At 41.6% G+C, this 23,952-nt stretch overlaps 1 protein-coding gene across 4 annotated transcripts in view; it reads right to left on the bottom strand.

The window, feature by feature from the left end:
• MAP3K9 (mitogen-activated protein kinase kinase kinase 9) overlaps window positions 1-23,952 on the bottom strand; it is a 101,363-nt gene that overhangs the window by 31,836 nt on the left and 45,575 nt on the right. Inside the window, exons 9-12 of one of the 4 annotated variants that reach the window (XR_008449992.1) lie at window positions 21,488-21,600; window positions 20,005-20,820; window positions 18,099-18,707; window positions 7,421-13,190 (exon numbers count right to left, since the gene is read on the bottom strand). Coding sequence is in view for 2 of the 4 variants with exons in the window: in XM_054067515.1 (XP_053923490.1) it covers window positions 13,179-13,190; window positions 18,370-18,707; window positions 20,005-20,820; window positions 21,488-21,600 (1,279 nt within the window). In the remaining 2 variants the exon portion in view is untranslated. Of the gene's footprint in view, window positions 1-7,420; window positions 13,191-18,098; window positions 18,708-20,004; window positions 20,821-21,487; window positions 21,601-23,952 lie in introns of those variants that run through there. The other 3 variants (XR_008449991.1, XM_054067515.1, XM_054067514.1) reach the window with 3 other exon arrangements.

Genomic DNA, 23,952 nt, shown 5'->3' with positions numbered 1-23,952 from the left:
AGTTACAAAAGACTGCTCCAGAGAAATCTTTGGGACTGCAGAAAAGGATCTTGGATTATGAAGATGGAAAAGGAGAAAGCCAGCAGAGAATGTTTTTTTTATCTCAGCTGTTTGTACGGGAGACACAGAACACTGAGGGTGCAGGAGCTGCTGCTTTCACCAGACTCAGCAAAAGCTAAGGTTCTGAAAGCCCAGCAGTAGTGAACGCTCCTGAGTTCCAGCCATCCTCTCTTCTTTTAACTGCACTTGATTACAATTATGAACTACAGAACTAGACAAACAAAACCCAAAATAATTATGAACTATAATGGAATTATCATTGAATACGTGTCTGCCCTCCTGAGTACCCAAGAGCCTCTGTAACTTCTCTTCCGTCTACATTTTTGGCACAAGGCCAGCTCAGAGAAATGAAGCTGTGTGGACTTGGATGCTGCTGCTGGGAAAAGAGCCCCTGCAGTTGCACTAAGTAGCTGTATTTTCTTGCCTGTGGTCTTTGCCTGAGACGCGTTATGACCATGAATATGCCTACCCAGCTACCTTAGGCACGCTCTTGCCTTCCTGGCTTGACTTTCGCCCTGTCTTACGCCTATGGACTTGCCTGGCAGTCACTGGACTGTGACAAGCCCTGGTTACTGTCATTGGACCTGTTCTGCTCACTTTGCTCAGGTACCCTAGGACTGCACCAGTGAGGCCACTGTCCTGATGCCACCCTTTGCTCCAGCTCATCTTCCCTTACAGAGCAGCACCTGACATTGCTGCTCCCTGGCAAAAACTTAAAGTTGAGGAAACCAAAATATTACAGGTATAACCTTGATACCACTGAAGATAATTGCCACCAGCACCAAAGGCAGGCTCTTCAGAATACCTTCACTTGCTGTGTGACTATATAGATGGTTACACTAGATGAGTAGAATAAAATTTTTCAATCAACAAAACCATGTGTGTATATCTCAAAGTCTTGCTCGTAGGTTAGCAACATTATTACTGGTGTGATACCTTCTAAGGAGATAATTTGTTTGGTTTTGCCTTGGACAGATTTGAATTTAAAATCCTTTTGGTGTGGATTTGACATAGTCCTGAAACCACCTCAGAAATAACAAATGCAAAAGTAGCAGAAATTACAGCTGTGCTCTGGAGCCTGCCTGAAAGGCTCTTCCTGCCCAGAGACACCACTGACATTTGCTTGTTTGGAAGAAGATGCAGTGAGATAATTTGGCCAGTAGAGACAGGTTCTCACTGGGATCTGAGGAAGATGATGGTGCATCTCTCTCTGCTGCTATACCTGCTTTTGTCACTGTAGTCATTTGCCTTGCTCTTTCCACTCTCAGACACAGAGATGGAAATTCTACCTCTCTCTTTCATAACAGATAGGGTGTGAAACTCCTAGGTTTGGTCCTTCTAGGAAACCTCCTTTCTCTGGATTCAAAATCACACTGAGGAGTATTTCAGGGTTGGCTTGCTTTTCTACTGCAGCAGAACAGGAACTGGACTCCCCTCCACCAGTGCTGCAATACATTTAACAGGAGAGCGGTTACCAGTCACTCATGGAGCGAGAACAGTACAGCAGCAGATGAAATCACAATGACTGTAAGGCAATGGACCTAGAAGGCTCATTTAGGAGGGCTCTGGGACCAGAAGCTTTGGACAGGGTGGAAGATAGGAAATTTGAATTAAGTGAGAGAGAGTAGTCCTGGAAAGGTGAGAGAAGCAGACTCTGTGAAGAGGGCTGTGTCTTAGGATAAGGAGGAAACAGACACTGTGCTAAATGTGGAGGTCTTTGGGACAACAGCAATTGGAAGTTAGGATCCCAAGTTCTGTGTTGCTGGTGGAAACCAGCTGCATGATCAGATATCAGCCAGGGTATTTCCTCTTCTGTAGCAACTCTGCTGTTTTGTCCTTATTTCCTGTAGCGTCCCAACAAAGCATGACCCACGTTCACCTCAGTGCTGGTTCCTCTTCCTCACTCCCATCCCTTCTCTTCTGTGGGCAGGCAAGCATAAAGAAACCATTCTCCACCTTCCCACCCCGTCCCTGCCTCCAAATCTCAGAATTCTTCCTTTGTCCCAGTTTGTCCAGTGATCACCACAAGCCATATCAAGAACTATGCTGGTGTGCATTCTAAAGGAGAATTGAAGATCCTCTTACCTCAAACTGGGTCCTGAAACATCTGGTCATAGAGATGTGGGTATCTGCAGAAAAAAAATAAAGATCCAGAAGCAACTGCAGGAAGATCTGCAGTTTTCCAGACTGATGCAAAAAGAGTAAGCGCTTTAGACAAGGATGAGTTCTCCAACTACTGACTCAGGGTTCCATTGGAGAACATGATGGCATAAGACATTCACATCCATCAGAAATGGTTCTTTTAATATTGTCTGCAATCTGTGACAGGTAACCCAAATCATGCTTTTTTGAATATTCAAACCTGTGTTTTATTATGAAAGTTAAGATGCTAGAACATGGCTTTGGTAGAAAGGAATAAACATTAGTGAGAATTTGGCAGCCATGAAGCATATGGGCTTCAGCTGTATTTAGTAATGTGATTATGGTTTTGTTGTACTTTGTGTTGCAGTGTTGATCCTGCCTCTTTTCATTCCACTTGGATTTGTTCTTTGTTAAATTAATGACTTAATAGAAAGTAAATCATGTGCCATTTAATAAGGTTTCAGACTAAGTAGTAAAGAGCCACAAGGATTGTTGAAGTCTACTTGAAAGTCCCATAGCTTTGCTTATCTTTAGTCACAATTGTTACCTGAGCAAACTGTAGCATCAACTGTGTCCAAGCATGCAGATAAAGTTTATTAGCCCTTGTTAAGACACTCAAATGTTTGTTGTTCCCATGTTCACTCTAGCACTTTTTCTAAAGCCTAGCCTCCTTGAGCCAGATACCAATTTGCCTGCAAACATCTCATATTACAATTCATTAGGTTCTTGCAAAGCCTAGCTTTAGTTGGACAGCCTCTCCCTTTTCTTCCATGTAAGAAAGACCAAGCACATCAAAATTTCACTAGAAACAACCAATTAATTTATCATACAAACTGCTGCTGGAAGTATAGGGAAGTCTGGGCTCTTTCCTCTTAATCCGCTTAGCCCTGGAAGGCCATCAGGAGCTACATCAAGGTATGCAGTGGGCTTTCAGAGCACCACTTACACGCACTATTCCAGTACGCTCCATTTGAGGAAAGTGATAACATAACAATGATTTCCTCGCGTAAGTGTATTATGACTGCTTCTATTAAGAAAAAAAAGAAGGTTAATTGTCCTGGGCAATTTCCTTCTGAGGTGAACAGAGGGACCAATATGCTAACCAAACCCATCCCACAGGGAAGTCTGCCGTTTTCCTGGGGCCTGGGTCAGAGATGTTACTAGGAAACTCCCTGGTCTGATGCAGCCCTCTGATTATTACCCGCTGTTGGTTATGCAGGCTGGCAGTGATGCGGTTGCAGAGAAGTCCATAAGCCATCAGAAAGCACTTCAGGGCACTGGGGCGATTGGTTCTGGAGCCCAGGCAGCACTTTCTTCAATCCCATCAGTGACAGGGAAAAATACTGAAAGGAGCAGGAAAACTCACCTGATTAACATGTGGCTCAGAGGCTGGTGTCATTAGTGGAATTCGGGGTTTTTTTGATCATGGGGAGGTTTTGATCATGGTTTCCCCCCCCAGCACCAGGGGGGAAAAGGATTCTCACTCATGAGTCGGCAGGGCTTATCGAGAGGGCTTTAAACTAGGTTTGAAGGCGGAAGGGGATATAACCAGGCTCACTAGAGATGGGCTTAGGGGTGGCTTGCCAATGTTGGGGGTGAAATCGATAGCCCAGCTCAAGTGCATCTACACCAATGCATGCAGCACGGGCAACAAACAGGAGGAGCTGGAAGCCATTGTGCAGCAGGATGGCTATGATTTAGTCATCATCACACAAACATGGTGGGATGACTCTCATGACTAGAGTGTTGGAAAGGATGGCCACAAGCTCTTCAGAAGGGACAGGCCTGGAAGGAAATGTGGTGGGGTGGTTCTGTATGTTAGTGAGGGGTTCGACTGTATAGAGCTCATCGATTGTGAGGGGACTCACAATTTGCTAGGACGTGGGAAGCAAAGGAGAGTTTACCAGTTGTTGAAGAAGGGGCAGGCAACTCAAGAAGAGCACAAGGATCTCATTAGGTCATGCAGAGAGAAAATTGGAAAGGCAAAAGCCCAGCTTAGAACTGAGTCTGGTCACTTTTTTTTTAGAGATAACAAAAAACGTTTTCCCAAATAAATTAACAACAAAAAGACAATGAAGGAGAATCTCCTTCCTTTATTGGATGCATCGGGGAACATGGCCACCAAGGATGAGGAAAGGGCTGACGTACTTAAGAGACTTCAATAGTAAGACTATTTATCCCCAGAGTATCCAGCCCCCTTAGCTAGGAGACAGGGACTGAGAGCAGAATAAAAACACCACCACCAAGGAGGAAGCAGTTAATGACCAGCTACACCACCTGGATACTCTCAAGTCTATGGAGCTGGATGGGATCTACCTGAGAGTGCTGAGGGATCTGGCAGAAGAGGTTGCCAAGCCACTCTCCATCATTTATCTACAGTCCTGGTTAACAGGGAGGTCCCAGATGACTGGAGGCTTGCCAATGTGATGCCCACCTACAAGAAAGGCCAGGAGGATTTGGGGAACTACACACCTGTCAGCCTGACCTCAGTACCAGGGAAGATTATAAAGTGGTTCATCTTGAGCATGCTCACCAGGCAAGCACAGATCAACCAAGGGATCAGGCCCAGACAGCATTGGTTCATGAAAGGCGGATCCAGCTTGACCAACTTGATCTCCTTCTATGACCAGTGACCCACCTAATGGATGAGGGAAAGGCTGCATGTTATTTACCTGGGCTTTAGTAAAGCCATTGACACTGTCTCCTCCAGCATTCTCTTAGAGAAGCTGATGGCTCATGGCTTAGACAAGCGTACTCTTCACTGGGTAGAAAAACTGCCAGATGGACAAGCCAGAAGAGTTGTGATGAACCGAACTAAATCCTCCTGGTGTCCAGTCACAAGCGGTGTTCCCCAGGGCTCAGTGCTGGGGCCATTCTTGTTTAATATCTCTATCAATTATCTGGGTGAGGGGATTAAATGCTTCGTCAGTAAGTTTGCAGATGACATCAAATTGGGCAGGAATGTCAGTCTGCTCAAGGGTAGGAAGGCTCTACAGAAGGATCTGGATTTATGGGCCAAGGCCAGTTGTATAGGGTTTAAGGCTGAGTGCTGAGTCCTGCACTTCAGTCACAACAATTCCTTGCAAAGCTACAGGCGTGGGGAAGTGGCCAGAAAGCTGCCTGGTAGAAAAGGACCTGGGGGTGCTGATTGACAGCCAGCTGAACATGAGCTAACAGTGTGCTCAAGTGGCCAAGGCAGCCAACAGCATTCTGGCTTGTATCAGAAATGGTGTGGTCAGCAGGAGTAGGGAGGCAAGATGTACTCAGCACAGGCAAGGTCACATCTTGAGTACCGGGTTCAGTTTTGGGCCCTTGAGGGGCCAATGTCCTTCCTACAAGAACATGGAGATACTGGAACGCATCCAGAGAAGGGCAACGAGGCTGGTGAAGGGTCTGGAGAACATGTGTGGTGAGGAGTGGCTGAGGGAACTGCAGCAATTTAGTCTGGCAGAGAGGAGACTGAGAGGAGACATTGCTGTCTACAACTACATGAAAGGAGGTTGTAGTGAGGTGGGTGTTGGTTTCTTCTAAGTGACTAGCAGCAGGATGAGAGGAAATAGCCTCAAGTTGCATCAGGGGAAGTTTAGATTGGATATTAGGAAAAATTTCTTTACTGAAGGAAAGAAATGTGTGAAGCACTGGAACAGGCTACCCAGGGAAGTGGTGGAGTCACCATCCCTGGAGGTGTTCAAAATCATGTAGATGTGGCACTTCAGGAGACACTGTAGTAGGCACAGTGGTGTTGGGCTGACAGTTGGACTTGATGATCTTAGAATCATTAAGGTTAGAAAAGACCCCTATGATTCTATGAACTGAAAAATTACTCAGCAACTACTCAGCCTAAAACATCTGCTGGTGTGTTTATTCTGTACCCAGGCTGACCCTGGCAGCTTTTATTCAGGAGCCTCCCCTCTCTGCTAGAGTGGTTGGATTACCCTGCTTAGAAAACTTCTAGCTTTGTTTTTATGTTCAGCCCCAGTGCCTTCTGTTCCTGCTGTTTTGTAGAGAAACTTCATTTGCCAGAAATTTATCTGCCATGACACATCTCTATTTCTGCTCTTGATGAGGCTAGCTTGAACATGATGGTAACCTCACAGTTGTGACAAGTGAGTAAACTGATGCAGACAATCCTATTCCATTAGAACAGAATCCTACTCTGGAAAACATTACAGAAGGTAGAAATACAATTTGTTTTAGTTTGAGGCATTCAGGATTTGGGGAAGGGAGGGGAAAGCGTTTGAAAGATAATCCATTGCAAGATACCTTTTGTTAAAACAACTGAAAAAGCGATTAATTTTGCATGCCATTATTTCTAATGAACTAAACTTAATTGACTGGCTGTCCACTCTCCTCCCAGCCTATGACAAAATACCCCATCACTACAGCACTTTAAATGGAACATATGACTAATGATACTCAACCTATGCATCGTTCAGTCTCTGTATTTGCTGGAAGGGTGTAGGATGTCTTGCACATAACCACATCACAGAAAAACTTCTTATCAAAGGAAAGAACAAAAATTAAGTTCTTGTAGTGTGTAGTTCTTCCTTCAGTGCAGCTACATTTCTCAAAGCACAGATACGTGAAATGACAGCTTGGTGGCAGAGAAAACCAATGGCACAACACCTAGGAATCAAAACTACATTGTTCTGGCTTTCACACTGACAGCAGATGAAAGACAGCTTGGAAAGATCCTTGTTCAAGCAACTGTGTCGCACTGAATGATGTGGCAGGGACAAAGGCACAGCATCAGAAATGAATCTAAACCATCTGTTAAATGTCATCATGCACAAAACGTGTTACTGCATTAGCTCCAGATCCAGGCATTCAGATTCACATTCTGGCTGGGATACTAAGAGTAGAAAAATCTTAAGCTAACAGAAGGGAAATATTAACCTTAATAAAAATCGTATGCACTTAATCACCCTGTTCAGAGAAAAGGCAGAAGAGGGTTAGCAGAAGGGTATTGCGCACAAGACTGATAATAAGCTATCTGGGATTTTGCAAAATCGCATTTCTAAAACCCTACGGAGGACCCAGAGTTAGAATAGCTGATCAGGACTGAGATGCATAGCAAAGAAAAATAAACTCCTTGTGGCACTGGGAAGAATTCAGAGTTCCTCAGAACAACGCAATGCCACTGCTGCTATAAATACCTGCTTAGAATTATTTGAAGCACAAACCCAAGAACTCAAGGCCTAAAGACGATCACTTTTGTAACAGTTTTATTCAAGTCTGTGTGCTCTAGTGTTGAGACAAGGCCTAGATCAGCATTACACTGTAATACAATAATTTTAGCCATTGAACCAAGCCTGCTTGGCATCCTTGGTTTACAATTTACAGTACATCCAAAAAAAGAGCAAAGAGAAAAGAAATCCCCAAACGCCAACACCTTTCATTAGCTCTTTGCTTTGCTTAAATATTGTTCTATAACATAAAATAATTTAATACAAAAGAAGAACTGTAATCCAAATACACGTAATACATTGACACAGAACAGAGGAAAGATACAGTAGATTATGCACAAGAGTATTCAGTTGATGTGTTACCTACAGTGAAACAAACTGGACATTAATATAATTTAACTATTTAAGCCCAAGAGGGTCAGAGGCAACAAGTCCAGGTCACAAATAAAGCTTTTTAAAAAATAATGCAATCTTCTTTTCCTCTAAGCTTACTGCTGTACAGAAGTTAAAGGAAGGCTCCAACAAATCACTTAATTTGACAACATTTCATCACACAAACAAGAAAAACTTGGTGGCCTCCATTTTTTTACTCAACTCTGGGGTACATTACCATTTGCTAATGTAACTGCTTCATTGTGGGTTCTTCGGGCAAAACACACCTTCAGGTGCTACTTCCGCAGCAAAAGACTTTTGAACACCATGAACAGAAGAGAAGACATACAGAGGTCTCCAAAATTAGACTGAAACACTTAAGTTTTAAGATGAATCCCAGTCCTGCAGAGTTTGGAGTTACTTATGAAGTACTCAACACCCTCCACACAATTTCAACACAAGCAGGAACTATCCCATATCTCAGAAGAACAGACATGGGGGCATGATCTTAAACTAGAGTAATCTACTCACCTGGTTCTTCAGATTTACAGCATTGTACCTAGGAAAGTCAGGTCACCAATTTTTGCATCTGACTTTAAACAGAAGCAGGAGCAGATCCACAATTAATAAGGCAAAAGAAAGAAGTAGCTTATAAAAAGAGGGAGGAAATACATTCTCTGGCTGAGAAATTCTTGGACTTTCAAAGCCACAGAAGAGACATTGTTAAAAGCACAGGTATTTTCCCTGATTTTCCCATCATTGTTGCCCTGCCCACTCCATATAAGCCTCTCAACTTAAGTCAGGCAAAATATCTCAGATATTTCCAGCTTGTCCTGAATTTATGACAAAGATATCGTATACATTAGCACGAAGTGCTGTGCCAACAGCTGGCAAACAAGAACCCAAGAACTCCAGTAACAGTGGTGGATGTTGATCACTGCTGAACTTGTCAGGTCTGTCTACCAGTCTGGAAGGATGTGTTTTTGAAATGAGGAAAAACACCTGAGAAAAGGCCTCAGGTTAAACTCACACTTGCACATACAACCTGATGCACCACTTACTGCCCCACTGCAGCCAGCAACCTGCTAATGCTGAAGTCTTTCTGTGTGAGAAAACATTCTGAAAGCCTACCCTGTTTATGGTAAGAATTAGCAGTCAAATAGGTATGGCATGTGCAGTCATGGGAAGGCCACAAGAGTCATCAATCAAACCAGCATTTACCCAGAGGCTCATGGAAGAACTCTTTCCTCAGGTAAATTGACTCTTCCTTCTGGCAATCACAGTACAGACCTTGGTCCTTCACCATTAATCTCAACAGGACAATCCTCCAGTTTAGACTGAAAGACCTTTGCTGAATTGAGGTCTTGTGCATTTTAACCCACAGATAAAGATCGCTGAAGTCAGTGCAATCTAAGTATGTAAAAGAGCTTTCTTGAATTGAGGTCTCTTCCTTTTCAAGTTAAAAGTTAATTACCCTAAACATGAACTTTTACTACTCAATATTCTTGGCTTTATGTGGTTTCTTTCATGACTGCCAAATATGAGGGGCACTGCTGCCTACTGACTGTAGGCAGATCTGGTTACATTCTCCACTTCGAATTTAGCCACTCCCCAAAGAGACCTATCTTGCACAAGAATGGATTTTACCCTCTGCAAACAGCACTGGCCAGACTGGCAAATACTTGTATGCGTTCTTTTTTCACACATTCCACATCCCCACGCCTTTTTTTTTTTTCTGTGGCTTTGTTCTTTACAGTCTGGGATTTCTGGGCGTTATGGTTGTCAAGATAACCTCAAAAACAGAACAATGGCAGAACTGATGCAGTAACATCTGCTTGAGATGCAGTGTGAAAAGTTAGCTCAGAGGTATTAGCTGCCCTGTTCAGATACAAATGCTAACCCTGTCGACACTGTAAAGAGCTGCTCACTAAAGCATGCTAGGCAGAAGAACAAGCTTACTACGAATACCTGGGCAATCAGTCATTCTGTGATATGGACTGGGCCTGGGAGAAGATACATTACCAAAGCTTAGAAGTGGCCACATCCACAAATCCCAGAAGAATCGAATGAAGCAGCTCAGTTCTCCTCCAGCTGTAGTTAAACTCAAGAAGCTCAGTGTGCAACTGAGCTATGCCAAACAGTAATCAGAGGCCAGATTTGTTCAGAAACTCAATAAGGAGGAACCAAGATCAATGGTTCCCAAAGAACTTGTTCATTTATATACCGAAATCTGCCACTAACTTTCTGTTCAATGAAGCCTGGAAAAGCATCAGCATGTCTTCCTGCTCCATTACAACATGTACTACTAAGAAAACAAGAGACAAAAGCATAAGGACATGGCTAGAAATCTATTTCTTCTTTCTCAGACCCATACACCTTTCCAAGACAAGGTTAACTTTACCAAACCTCAGCATCTGTTCTTGAGAAAATGCTGGAACAACCAAGGTAGAACAGGGAGACAGTGTTAATCACTGAAACAGCATATAAAAAATGCATTTATCTGGTCTTATGTTGAGGCTTCAGTTGACAACTTTCAAACACTTTTCTAGGTTCTCACTAGCTATCTTGGAAACTAAATTTTGAGCGTGGGTAAAAGCCTAGAAAAGTACTAATAATTTATTTTAAGCAAATAAAACTTTGGCATTTCTCCTGCAGATTGTTCCAAGCACCCTTCTGCTAGCTGTGCATCCATTTGACCTATCAGCTACAGATCTAACAGTAGCCCACTTAAAGCTTACAAATCCACTACACTACACACTAGAAATGTGTCATGGTTTCTTAATATTCACTATATTGGGCTGTCTGCACAGCATTAGCATTCAGATACAATAAGGACTACGTTAGGATCTGATATACTACGAAAACAACACTGCAAATACAGGGAAACAATCAAAATTGCATGTAGGTCTACTTTAAGAGCACATGAGATTATTTTAAAAAAATATGTATTCAATAAACAGACCTTCACTTTTAAAAGCAGTAGTGACCAATACGAAATCACCACTTTCTGGTCTGTGGACAATCAGCTTTTTCACAGGTTGGAAACCAGCAAGAAAAATTCCCTGCCTTATCATTAATTGTTTATTTTGGAGACATATAGTAAAACAAAGTATAATCTCAACTTATAAAACTGAACTGCTGTTTTTTCATCAGGAATTTGCATGTCAAGGAGCCAAACATAAGTGTTTGCCTCTCTCCTCCCATCACTCCAGCCTCAACTGCCTACCTAGAGCAATTCTTACCAAACCTTATGCTTGTTTCCCACTCCATCTCTACAAATGAGGTAGCTCAGGGTAAAATAAAACAAACCAACCAGAAATTAAGTAACTACACATTCCTCAAATTCTTCTTTAGAACCCAACTTACTTATGATGCCAAAGGATTACAAAGCAGCTAGCATCCCTCTGTTTTCTACTTATTAAATTAAGAAAGATAATTTCACTCTTTTATTCCCTATTTCCTGCCAACCTCTGCTTTCACTTCTCCCAGTTGTGTCTTATGCTTCTAGTTCTGAAACATTTTAGGTCAAAGTACACATGTATTGGTTTCTGTCTTATGCCCTAAAATACTATGGTAACAAGAATTAATAACCGGTAAAGATGGGACAGGGGTAGAATTCTAATTGAGAGATAAGGACAGCCAGTAATAGTGCACTTCATTCCAGAAGGGATTCGTTCACATCAGTAAATGGAAAGACATGAAATGTTTACTGTGTTGGTATTTGGCCTGATGTGTGATGAAGAACACTACAGCACTGAAAGCCACAACGAGGAGTTCCTTCCAAAAAACAGCCTCAAGCGCTAGCAAGAAGGCATGTAAAATAGAAGGCACCTAGGAATACAGGATGTGTCTAACACATACATATATATTTCACAGGGCTTAAACCAAAAACTGAACAGTCCAACATTTTTCCAACATTTTCAGTTGGAAAATTATGTTCCTGGTCACTTGGAACCAAATAAAAGAAGATTTTTTACTCCTGTACAGAAGGAGATAAAATGTATTTCTTGTTTACAAACACTCCTGAAATGCTGAAGACTTTACAGTTGCAAAAAAGGGGAGATGCTTGCTAGGGAGGAACAATATTAATTTTGGCAGCTACAGCAGACCCATCACTCAGTCACCAGTGGGAAAATTACCTTTTAATTAAGCACACACACCTCAGCCTGGGAATGACTATTTTTAACATACAAAAGTAAAGCTGATGAATGTCATTTCAGAAACTGCATTCACCTTTGCCCAACATCAAAGCTGCTTAAAAGAGCTGAGCATTAGAAAAAAACAAAAGCAAATGCACATTTTAACTCAGCACATGACCTTCTTACTAACCCATTCAATAGACAGAGCCACAGAATAAGCCATAAACACAATTCCATACTGCCTTGCAAAACCATGAAAGCAGAGCTGAGGAAACAACAAATGTAAGTTCATACTAAGACTCTCTTGTTTGTTAAACACACAAGAAAGGAAAATCTAAACAACACAAACTGTATTAGATCCTTCCTGTCCAGCTAGGTACAATACCACTGGCTGTGCAAATCATCATATTCTAATCTTACTATAGGGAACTTAATAGAAAACCAAAGGAAGGCATTCTTTCCTAAAGACATCCTAATTATATGATTGAACAAATGTTTATGAAGTCTAAAAGTTATCCTCTATGACAGCACAACTGTTTTTTGGTTCTCACTGCACACACATGCTGTATTTATTGCTTCTTTGCAAATGCATTCTAACACTCTTAATGTCCCATTTTACCCAAATTATAGCCTGAAGTGAGTTATAAATATGGAAGCTAAGAAACTCTTCTGCAGTAACAGGATAAGGATCAGAAATCTTCATTTTCAAAAACAGACATCCTTGTTTCAATACTGAAAAGGGTGAAGCCAAAAGGAGGACCTGTATTGCTGTCCAAGATATAAGCCTCCTTATTTGCCACAGAGTTGGTAAAAGTTATTCATTTCCAAAGCACATGGAAAAGGTTAGAAAGCAATAAGCACTTTTTCAAAGAAGAAAGGTTTTAAAAAAAAATATATATAAAAGAAACAAACTCATTAATATTAGCTTAAAGTTACTTACAAAAGTAACAGGCTATCATTTAATTTTGGGATACAGTATTAGGTTTGGTTCCATACATCTAATGGGACTCCAGCTCCCACATTCATCCCACAGAGATGAATTAAGTTTCAAATAAAAGTTAAGCTCAAGACATAAAGGTGACTCAAGATGGGAGGTTTCCTGTAATTTTCTCTTTAACCGAACACTCCAGATGGCAAAGACCTTTCTTTACTTGACTGTTACTGCCTCACCTTCAACAGAATGAGAGGTGTCCGGTTTCATGACAAATCGAAGTAACATCTCTATGCAGTATTGTCCATAAAGTCTTATGACAACAGCATGCTACGAAGAGGAAGGCAACTACTCCCATTCCTAGAGGTACAGAAAAATACTTTATCATAAAAGCATGCCAAACCAGAACAAGTCTTTCCACAAAAACACACTTTGAAAATATTCATTTTGTTCGAAAATTATTACAAAAAGAATATTTTCGTGGAGGTTCCCTGCCCCATACTGAGTATCAACCCACTGCAATAACCTGCGTAAGAAACCCCAAAACTATTAAAAGCTACATTTGCACCTCTGAAAAGGACTGAAAGGAGAGAATACCTACTTGCTAACAAAACAGAACATCGTGCAGTCCACAGGACGCAACAGTATTAGAAAAAAAATCCCTGACCATTATCACCTTAATTTTGACACAAAAGCTTTCATCTCTCTACCTGTCCCACACTCAATTTCTGTGAAACTAGTAGAAATTTATAAAGAAAACTGTCATTTTTTGCACTGATTGTTATATCTGTGCTTTCCATCCAATTTTACAGGGAATAAAACAGGCTACAAGAGTGGGCAATTTTTTTTTTCTTTCCTAAATGAGCATGTTAGTTACATAAATTAGTGCTAAGCACTGCCAGACGACTATTTAAAGGAAAATATATATTTCCAGACCAGAAAAAATTCTCTCAGCAACAATCCTACTACTATTACTACCAGATAAAAAAATCTGTCACTTCCTCTTTGAGACCTGTAATCAACGCATTTTGCCCCATTCTTTTGCCACCATTTTATACTGTTCAGTAATTTTATGCTCTCATGTTATCTTCATGTAATTTTCTTGGTAAAAAAAACCAACATGTAATTTACTCTAATTTTTAAGAAACAATACGTTCTTCAGATTTTTTTTTATGGCAAGATTTTCAACATCTTCCTCAAGAACACTGCTAGAGAGGTATGTCAATCAATATAATTCTGAAACTTTTGTCTCCCTGACAAATGGAAATACTGGTAAGCAGCAGAAGAAAAGATCTATGAGCTGCTGCCTTATATCATCTCAGTATCTAGTGGACTACAATGAAGCACTCCTTTGGAGATCTGGAGCACCTCCGCTTCCACAGCTGGGAAGGAAAAAAAACAACTCAGTGAATAATGGAGAGAAATCAAGCCAGGATGGGATAGATGGAGATAAGGAGAGGTTACATGCCAGTTTGAATACGCACATGGCCTCAAGACACCAGTTCCAACAACTTCTTGGATGCATAAGGAAAAACACCTGACAAGTCTTTGCCTTGAGAGTCCCCTCCGCCTAGAAGACAGTTATGGGTTGATCCTCAAAGACTACACCCATTTTATTTTGCTTGATAAACTCAATGATGATTATTGCACACAAGGAGTATTTTAAAAAAAAAAAAAAATCGACCAAACAAACAACAAAAACCCAACACAAACCAAACCAAATATCATACGCTTCTACCTAGTCTTTCTAGGAGCTTTGTAATAGGGAATATCTAGATTGGAATCCCCTTCCCTAGATTGGAAAGCCTTGACTTCTTGTCAGCCGCCTCCAAGTTTCTTTGACGTAGTAATATCTATTTGGTGTTATGAGAGATGCTCTTTGGGCAAAATACTTCCAATAGGTCAGCTACACTCTATGTTCACCAAGGGGTTATCTAAAAGGAAGATGGGGGAAGGGGTTTTGATACTGCATCATTAACTTTCCCAAGCAAAAGAGGTAACAGAACAATTCAGCTTTACAGCCGTCTCGCATGCTGGGAACTTGACAGAAACTTTACAGTTCACTTGGCCAACTGGTCAACTGAGTTAAACCAATGTGACTTAGAAATGCAACTTCCCATTCCACACAAGTAAATGGGTTTTGAAGATTTCTGTTTGACTGAAGCTATTCCAGGTGATGTCTTTGCAGACCAGATGATACTTCCTATAGCGTGAGAATGGTAGGAGTCAGAAGGGACCTCAAGATCATCCAGAACTGCTGAAGCAGGTTCACCCACAGCAGGTTGCACAGGATTGCACCTAGGCAGGTTCTGAACATTTCTAGAGAAGGAGACTCCACAACATCTCTGAGCAGCCTGATTCAGTGCTCTGTCACCTCAAAGTAAAGAAGTTTTTCTATGTTCAAATGGAACTTCCCGTTTTGCAGTTTATACCCATTGCCACTTGTCCTGTCACACCACTGAAAAGAGTCTTGCCCCAACCTCTTGGCACCCACCCTTCAGATATTTATAAGCATTGGTAAGATCCCCTCTCAGTTTTCTCTTTTACAGACTAAACAGACCCAAGTCTTCATCATAAGAGATGCTCCAGTCCTCTAATCATCTTTGTGGTCCCCTGCTGGACTGTCTCCAATAGTTCCTTGTCTTTCTTGAGCTGGGAAGCCAGAACTGGACACTTCACTCCAGATGGGGTCTCACTAGGGCAGTGTAAAGAGGAAGGATAACCTCCCTTGACCTGCTAGCCACACTCTTCTTAATGTACCCCAGTACACCACTGGCCTTCTTGGCCACAAGAACACATTGCTGGCTCATGGTAAACTTTTTGTCCACCAGGATTCCCAGGTCCTTCTACACAGACCTGCTTTCCAGCAGGCTAACCCCTAACCTGTAATGGTGCAGCGCTGTTCCTCCCTACCCTAGGTGCGGGACTCCTACACATGCCTTTGTTGAACTTCACCAGGTTCTTCTCCACTCAACTCACTAGCCTGTCCAGGTCTTGCTGAAGGCAGCTCAGCCTTCAGTGATAATTTTTTTGTAGAAAGTATTACATTTCAGAACAGCTGATCCAGTTTGTTTCAGACTTTTCAGAACAGGGAGAAAAAAAACAGGAAAAAAAAAAAAGACAGTTTGAATCTCCTGCTTCAAGTTCCTCTGACAGCCTCTGACTGGGCTTTCCTTGAGTTTATTTCTATAGCACAATCATAGCAAACCATCTGTTTGGATGGGTTTTGCTTTTTTTTTTTTTTTTTAAGTCTTGGAATCACAAAATGAGTTTTCAGAAATGGAAACCAAAACAATGAACGCTTAAGAAATCAAGAATGCTAAAGACCTACACTTAACAAAAGTGTCAGAAATGTAAGTATCTTAACCCCACATGAGAATACCTTGTCTACACAGTCAATAGCCTATCCACCTTCAGCAGCTAGTGTAGCATTATTAAGGCTAGCTGTGGAGCATTCAATGCGGAAGGCAGCAAAAAGTACTTCTGCCATAAAACACATTTCATGCAATGTCATAAACAAGAAATGTGTGACCTTTCTACACAGAAACTTACTGTAACCGCTTGAAAAGAGGGTGCACTTGACTAATGGCAACATGCTGGTTTTAGCCCTCAAACAGAATTAAAAATATTAAGTACAGTACTCTTCCACATATGCTGGTTTTTAACATCAGGTTACAAACATCTTAACACTCAGGTTTTCTATACTGACAGCTGCAATAAAGTAGTCAGCTACACTGCTTTCACAACAGGACTGACTTCCTGCGCTGCATTGTCAGCACTGTCAAATCAGTTACTTGCACCCAAAGGGTCAGTAGATTAGCAAAATGAGCATAGATTGGTACAAAAAAAATTAAACAGGTAACGCTGCACCCTGCAACAAAGCAGACTACCCTATTACACTCATACAAAGATCACATCCCTTATTTACGCCAAAACCAGAGAAGAGTGAAGCTCTTATTAAAGCCAATAAAATGTACTTGCACAGGCACAGACACACTTGCAGTCTCCGTACAGAAAACTGTGAGCATAGGCACACCCTATATGTGTGACTTCCACCTTCAAGACAGGGGTCTGTTCTCGCTCCAGTTAGTAATTTTTACTTATCTGAACAAGAATGAAGTTTCACAGGTTTATAGTGCCTTTCACTCAAAGGACTTTATAAATATTACATATGTCCCAACCCCTCCCCCTGTGAGGTAGGTATTATCCCTATTATTTACAGATGGGGAAATTCAGGCACAGAGGTTACATTATTTGCCCAAGGTCACACAGTGAGTCAGTGACAAAATAAAAACAGAATCCAGATGTTCTGATTCCTGTTTGCAAAATCCATCTGCTATCAAACCTCAATTTTCAAAATAGCCTTAAATAAGTATCAGTGTGCATAAAAACAGTTTTGGGTTTAAAGGGCCACTCCTGATAAGCGTAAGAAAGGAGGAAAAACGGGAAGAAAAAAGAATGAGGGGACACATAACTAACTCCTACAAGCCAGCACAGCTTTAAAGAAAGAGTACCTGCTAATTCCCTTTCCAAAGCTAAGGCAGCTTGACTATGAGCCTGGGGTTCAAGGAGTGGGAAAAAGAGGCTGATGGAACCGAAGATTGAAACCACAAAGCAAGCTGGAGTAAACAGCCATACCATACACCATCTTTTTGAAAGCATGAGGTCATAGAAAAATAGGGCTGAGAGGGACCTCAAGAGATCTTGGAAGTCCATCTAACCTGACTTCAAGCCAGGATCAACTACACGACTCATTCCCAACAGCCTAGTTACTCTGTTCTCAAAGATCTTCATCAGTGGAGATGCCATGCCGTTCCTCTGCAAACTGTTCCACCTTGTACTATCACACGAGCAAAAGAGGACCAGCGAGTCTAAGGTAGCTACTTCTGCTCCTTCAATAGGGGTACTGCAATTCCCAGGCCTATCAGTCTGAATACATTTCTGAGAAAGCAGTCTCCAGATATGTACTTGTCCCTGTCCTAGATTCCTTGGGAAAACATCAGACACCGGTGTCTGCTGTAGTGTAGTATCTGAGTTTTGAAAATACTGATTGACGCCAGAATAGATACCAATATACTTACTGCAAGTGCCAAATCCTACAAGGCCAGTAATGAAGACTTTGATATGATAATTTTATCTCACTGCAGATTCAAGCTGCAATAAGAGGGCAGGGAAGACTACAGAAAAACCCCACAGCAGAAGTCAGCAGCTCAGAGTTGCCCAGTTTCATTCAACCGCAGACAAAAATCAGGCAGTCAAACAACACACCTTCAACATAGGCAGCACCATATGACCTCTGTAGCATCCCTCCATCTCACCTGTCTTCAAAGTGCATTCTCAGTGCAAAAAGTAGGATTTAATTTAGAGGGGCTCAGTGTCCCCAGTGGATTTCATACTAAGACCAGTATTCTTGCTTGAGTTCATATGATGCAGCTTTGTGTGTGTTAAGTTCACTTCTGCATAGCGGAATGGTGCTGTCCTGGCTCTGCCCCTCAGCATCTATGTCCAACAGTGTCCGCTCCTCTACAGGAAGACCCACCTGGAAAGGAAGCAGTGCAGGCAGTCCAGGTCGCTCTTCTACAGTGCTGCTGCTACTAGCAAAACAAGAGTCCAGATTGCTTGGAGTATCAGTACTTGAACTGTTGGCAGAAGATTCACCCTTGGCATTGCTGGGTGACACAAACCACCAGGGATCAAGCCGCTGCCGACTGGCTGCAGGACGTGGCCGTGGCAGGAACTCCAATGTCTTGGGTCTTTCCAGTGTGGGGTCTTGCTGCGCATTCCATCGTCTTGGGGTTGGAGGAAAAACAAGGTTGGGGTCTGGCAGGCGAGGGACCTCATTGGGATCTCTACTTGGACTAGGTGTTTTTAATACACCTATCCAAAACAGAGAATGTAAGAGAAGAGGGAAACACGTTAGATGTCACTGCTAAATGGTTCCAATAGATCTTTACTTATGTACTCTGCAAATATTTTCAAAGTAGAAAGCCTCCATGCAGAATCTACAAACTCTGTATCTTCAAGATTACACCACTCTGAAGTGAATAATTGGCTTCTTTATCCTTACACTGATTTCAGATATCTGTTTTCAGACACACTGAAAACAGATACCTGTTTCGCCAACCTAGCACAAGCAGCAAGTTTTGTTCATTCTTTCATTTGCTTTCTTCAGCTTTCAGACTGAAGAGCACAGATTTGACCTCCCATCAGAGATGAGGACTCTCCAAATCTTTCAGTGGGCACGTTACCAATTTAACAGCTTGAATGGATCAGGAAGACACTTGCACAGCAGGATACGTGACACCTGTTTGCAGCAAGCAGGACCAGCTTTCTGGGAGAGCCATTTAACATTACCACCATGGATATTTCCTGTTTTGTCTTCATTCAGAATGGGAGATGGTGTTCGGTTTAGTTGGGTTTTTTTTTCATTGTTTTGTGTTATAAACACAATATAACTTATAAATTTTCAGGAATACCATTTTAATGAGTATTCTCGGCTGCATTAACCCACATTTTACTGCAGACTGCCATTCAACAGAATCTCACATCTTTTTTTACCATTGGGAAAAGTCTAATTAAATCAGATTTTAATTTATTATTATATTCTTTTTTTTCCCCTCTGAATTACTAGGGCAAGAAAACAGGAAAGCATTTTTTAAGCTATCAAGTCATCGCCACTCCTAAAGACTATAACAATGAGAACACTACCTACCCAGGAAGATCCCTCTTGCTCGCATAGGAGTAAGCATAATAGTGGCACAGCCCCAAATTGCTTTAGAGATCTGTTTTTTACTGCCTTAAAGATCAGAATTTACTTTGAAATAGTCACAGCAATACAAACAATTATGTAAAGGCAATGGAACTGGAATCCCAAGGAACTGCTAAAAATGCTCAATATTTGTACTTTGGTACCATCTTTGTCTAAGAACCAATGCCATGCTCTGCCTCACAGCACAGGGGAGCAGAAACATTCCTTAGCTCAGAGATGCTGGAACAGAGATCATTACTGTATTATTCTGTTTTTTATTGGTATAAAGACAGCACCTATAATCTCTTTTTGTGGGCTGACCATCACAATGGATGCTGTACAAGCAACATGTTTACTTCCTGACAAGTAGTTACACTGTTGGGGTCTTTATTCTGAAAAAGAAAAGGAACATGGCTGAAAACCTACCTGCTCCCAGTGCTCCAGTTAAACAGCTACTGGAAGGGCATCCACTGGTTGGGCACCCATTGACAACTAGTCCACTCCCTTTGATGGCCCCATCAGAAGGTGTGCGCCTGTGCCCACTTTGCTGGGTGTGGGAAGAGACCGTCACATGTGTGGGAGTCAGGGACTGGTTGGGATCTTGTTTGAATCTCTCGATCTGGACATTGACTAGTGGGTTGGTAATGGCTGGCAAGGGAGCCTTGACCGTCACTGGGCTGACAGGCATTTCATACACCACAATCTCATCACTGTCTGACCGCAGCAGGGATCGGGTGGAATTACATTCGGAAATGGAAGACAGGGAAAGAAGGGTGAGGGATGTGGATGGCTCGCCTAGCAACAACATGGGATCCTCTTTCTTGAAGATCTTTCGGGAAGGTGGACTAGTGCTCCTGCGTGGGCGTCCAGCTCGCTGGAAAATGCTGTCACGCTTCTTTTTCTCTTCCTTGGTTGCCTCAGGCTCCTCCTCAATCAGCAGCTGACACTTCCCTGCTTCTAACAGATCAAAACCCAGGCCTGCAGCAGCCAGCACTGCTCCACAGCCAAGCAATGCAACCTCACATCGCTTGTGGTGAGAGCCACTACGTTTGAGGCTGTTGGTGGGTGTCAGCTGTGGGGTACTGGTAGCAGAGTTCACAGGAGTAGACTCCTCATTGGCATCACTAGAAGGGCCATCCCAGTCTTCATTCTTCTGAAATGGGATGCAGAGGTATGACTGATTGTGCCCAGGCGAAGGGTGCACTTTGCCCTCCCCGTTAAGACATTCACTGTCTTCATCATCTGCAAAGCAAATGAAAACAGACTTTACATGAATGTAACACTTTCACTGGTCAATTTCAGGGTTTTACAAATACACATTAAAATGAACTTCTCAGTGAACATCTCAGATGATGCAACTGTCCTCATGGAAAGCATCATTAACCAGCTGCCAAGTACTCGCAGGCTATTGTCTCCAAAGCAGACAGGCTGAGAAAAGTAACTGGAAACACTATCAAGGTGGAAGAATTACTGACATATTAATCTATTTGGGATAAAATGTGAAGAGAATTTCAGAAGCAATCTACACATCAGTTATTTCTAGAGTAAATTTATATGTTTGGGAGTGAGAAGCAGAAGATAGGAAAATTATAAGAATCTTGCTTTGCAGTTGAAGGTGTAACCACACTACACATCTAAATATCAACAAGAAAGGTGCTGACAGGTGGCATGGAGTTAGAGGGGAATTAAAGGTGCTTGTTAGATTGACAGATAAGAAGCACAAGCAGAGGCATGAACAAAAAGAAAAATGAGAAGCAGAAAGTAATTACTTCACAAAGAATAAAAGAACAGATACCACCAAAATTAAAACATTGCTGAAAGGTACCAGCAGAAGGTCAGGGAAGGAGGGGTTCATTTAAATGTGAATGGATGTAGGGAAGAGAATATGAAGTCCGAGGAATTCCTTTACCCATCTCTGCTAAGCTGGTGAATCCTGGAAAAGCAGGCACAGTTCTCTGGATCTTCCCAAGATTTGGTGCACTGGATGACCACTGCTTGTATCCTTCTACCAGAGCTTTCAGACTGAAATAGTAGAAAGATAGGAGAAAATGTGCCATGCTCACAATCAATTTTCATTCCTCTTTCTAAAATTATATCCTCTATTATTCTACTTAGGGTATGCATGTATCCATCTTAATTACATAGATTTGAGTCCTCCCATAGCAAGACATTTTGCAACATCTTTACAGCACCTTAAAATACAAAAATAGTCAAAAAGTCCCTCCCTCATTTATTACACCGTGGCAGTCAAAAGATCTCTGCAGACAACCAGCAGCTGTAAATGCAGAATATTAGAAAGTACCGCTACAAAAATCAGATGAAGCATTTTCTTTTTATACCAGGGCAACCTACCATGGTGGGTAAAAAATACTCAGCAGGAAAAGGGGAAATATATTTCCAAAAACATTTGCATGTGAAATACAAATGAACAATGAAAGTCAAAGATAACTCACTGGGACAATAATACGCTAAAGTCACCATAATAGCAAAGGCATGCCTCTATTATAAATTCCTGCAAAGAAAACACCACATTGAAGTACAGACAGTTAAGAGCATAAGTTCTAGATTACTGAAAAAGAGGTAATAAAAATCATAAATCATGTCATTCTATCTTTCACTTACACAAACCCCCAAAACTCACAAAAGCAAACAAGTGAAAAACCCAAACCCAAATCTCTGCTTTGACATCACCTGTACTTAAAGTACGTCAGCAGGCACCCAAGCTTAGTAGTCCTTATTTATAGGTATGCAATACCATCATAATTATTTGTTCCCTGTAGTACTTTCAAGACATCAGAAAAAACTGCAGTAAGCACACAACTTACTGCCAGTAAAGTTTTCTTGTTCAGTTATCCACATAGTTTGAATTGGGAGATTTCTAGTGCCTTTCTACAAGCTCCAATGTGAAACACATTCTAGTGTTGGTGAAAAGCTAACAACCATTTCGGGTAGCCAGATAGCGAATTAAGGAAGTAAAAAGATCTGTGAACAATCCCAACTGGACACAAGAGTACTGCCTTGTTATTGAGAGAACAGAAATCTTAGGAGATGAGACCTTTTCCAGCTCCATTACTAACTTGCATTGCTCTTTGATAAGACACACAATTCATTACAATCCTTCTCTTAACAGAGAAAGAAGAATGAAAGTACATAGAAGCTACCTCTCACAATTCTTATTTTCCACCAGAGTCACTGCTTTTCTAATATGGTTTCCATTGCAGGATTTCAAAGTTTTTACTGTATCATGTTTTTTTGGCTTGGTGTGTATTTTTCCTCTATTGTCTTCCTAACTGCGATGCCCTGCTTGTCACCAAACTATATTGCTACAGCAAGGTCACAAGATCTAACCTTGTGACAAGGTCAGCCCATGTTCAGTTGGCTGATGACCATGCTATAGGCATTACACAAAGCATCCTGTGCAGTTCTCAACTGACTTATAAGTCCCTCATTTCTCCCCCACTAACCATTCTGGCACATGCAGTACCCTGCTATGAACCTGAGCCAGACAGCACAGTGCTGAATCCCACTGGTCTGGATGGACAACCACAAGGTTTTATAACAGGTGCAATTGAGTGTGTGGGTCTGTTCTGATTTACTCCTTCCATACCATCCTCACCTACGTAACATTATTTCATGGGTTTTGTATGGTGTGTGTAAATTATCCATGTGTACAACATGCATAGTTAGGATAAATATTATAGAGTAGCATTTTAAGGGAATGCTGGTCAGTGAAGGCGAGCCATGCTAGTAGTGTGATCACCTCCAAAAGTAAAACTTCAAGCTCATACAATATGGGTAGACAATAGGGAGGAAGGGGAGATTTCCACGGAGCTGGGGAAACACCTGCTCAGTTCTCTATATGTAGAGATAGCAAAGTTGTAAGTGACAGGCAACAGACATCTTCAGTTCAGCCTTCATTTTACAGCCATAATCATCTAAAAGGTCTTGGGAATTGCCCTTTACTGTAAAGCAGGACATATCAACTTAGTTTGCTTCCTTATGACTTCTCAGAGCAATATCTCCTTGCAAAAACCAGACTGAAGATTCACTATCACTGACAAAGTGCAGCTCAATCTGAACAGAAAAATAAACAGTTACAAGAATAATTTCAAGGCTTGCAAAATTTGCCTCCAGGTTATAAAATCTTCATCTTTCCCTTTTATTTTTCACTCCTTCTCTCTTTCTCTCCCCTAAATTGCAAGCAGACCCCAAAGACCCGTGCAGAGAATAGCTGCACATCCTCTTAATTAGACAGTAGCATGCACTTGAGAACAAAACATACTTATTTCAAGTACGCACCTACTACAACAATATTAACAGTTACTACTCCAAGGAAAGAGCAAATGGACTGATTTTGAAAGCACTAGCAGCAAA

Source organism: Cuculus canorus, chromosome 5 (assembly GCF_017976375.1).
Source record: "Cuculus canorus isolate bCucCan1 chromosome 5, bCucCan1.pri, whole genome shotgun sequence".
Lineage (NCBI taxonomy): Eukaryota > Metazoa > Chordata > Aves > Cuculiformes > Cuculidae > Cuculus > Cuculus canorus.
This window is presented reverse-complemented; position numbering and strand designations above follow the sequence as displayed.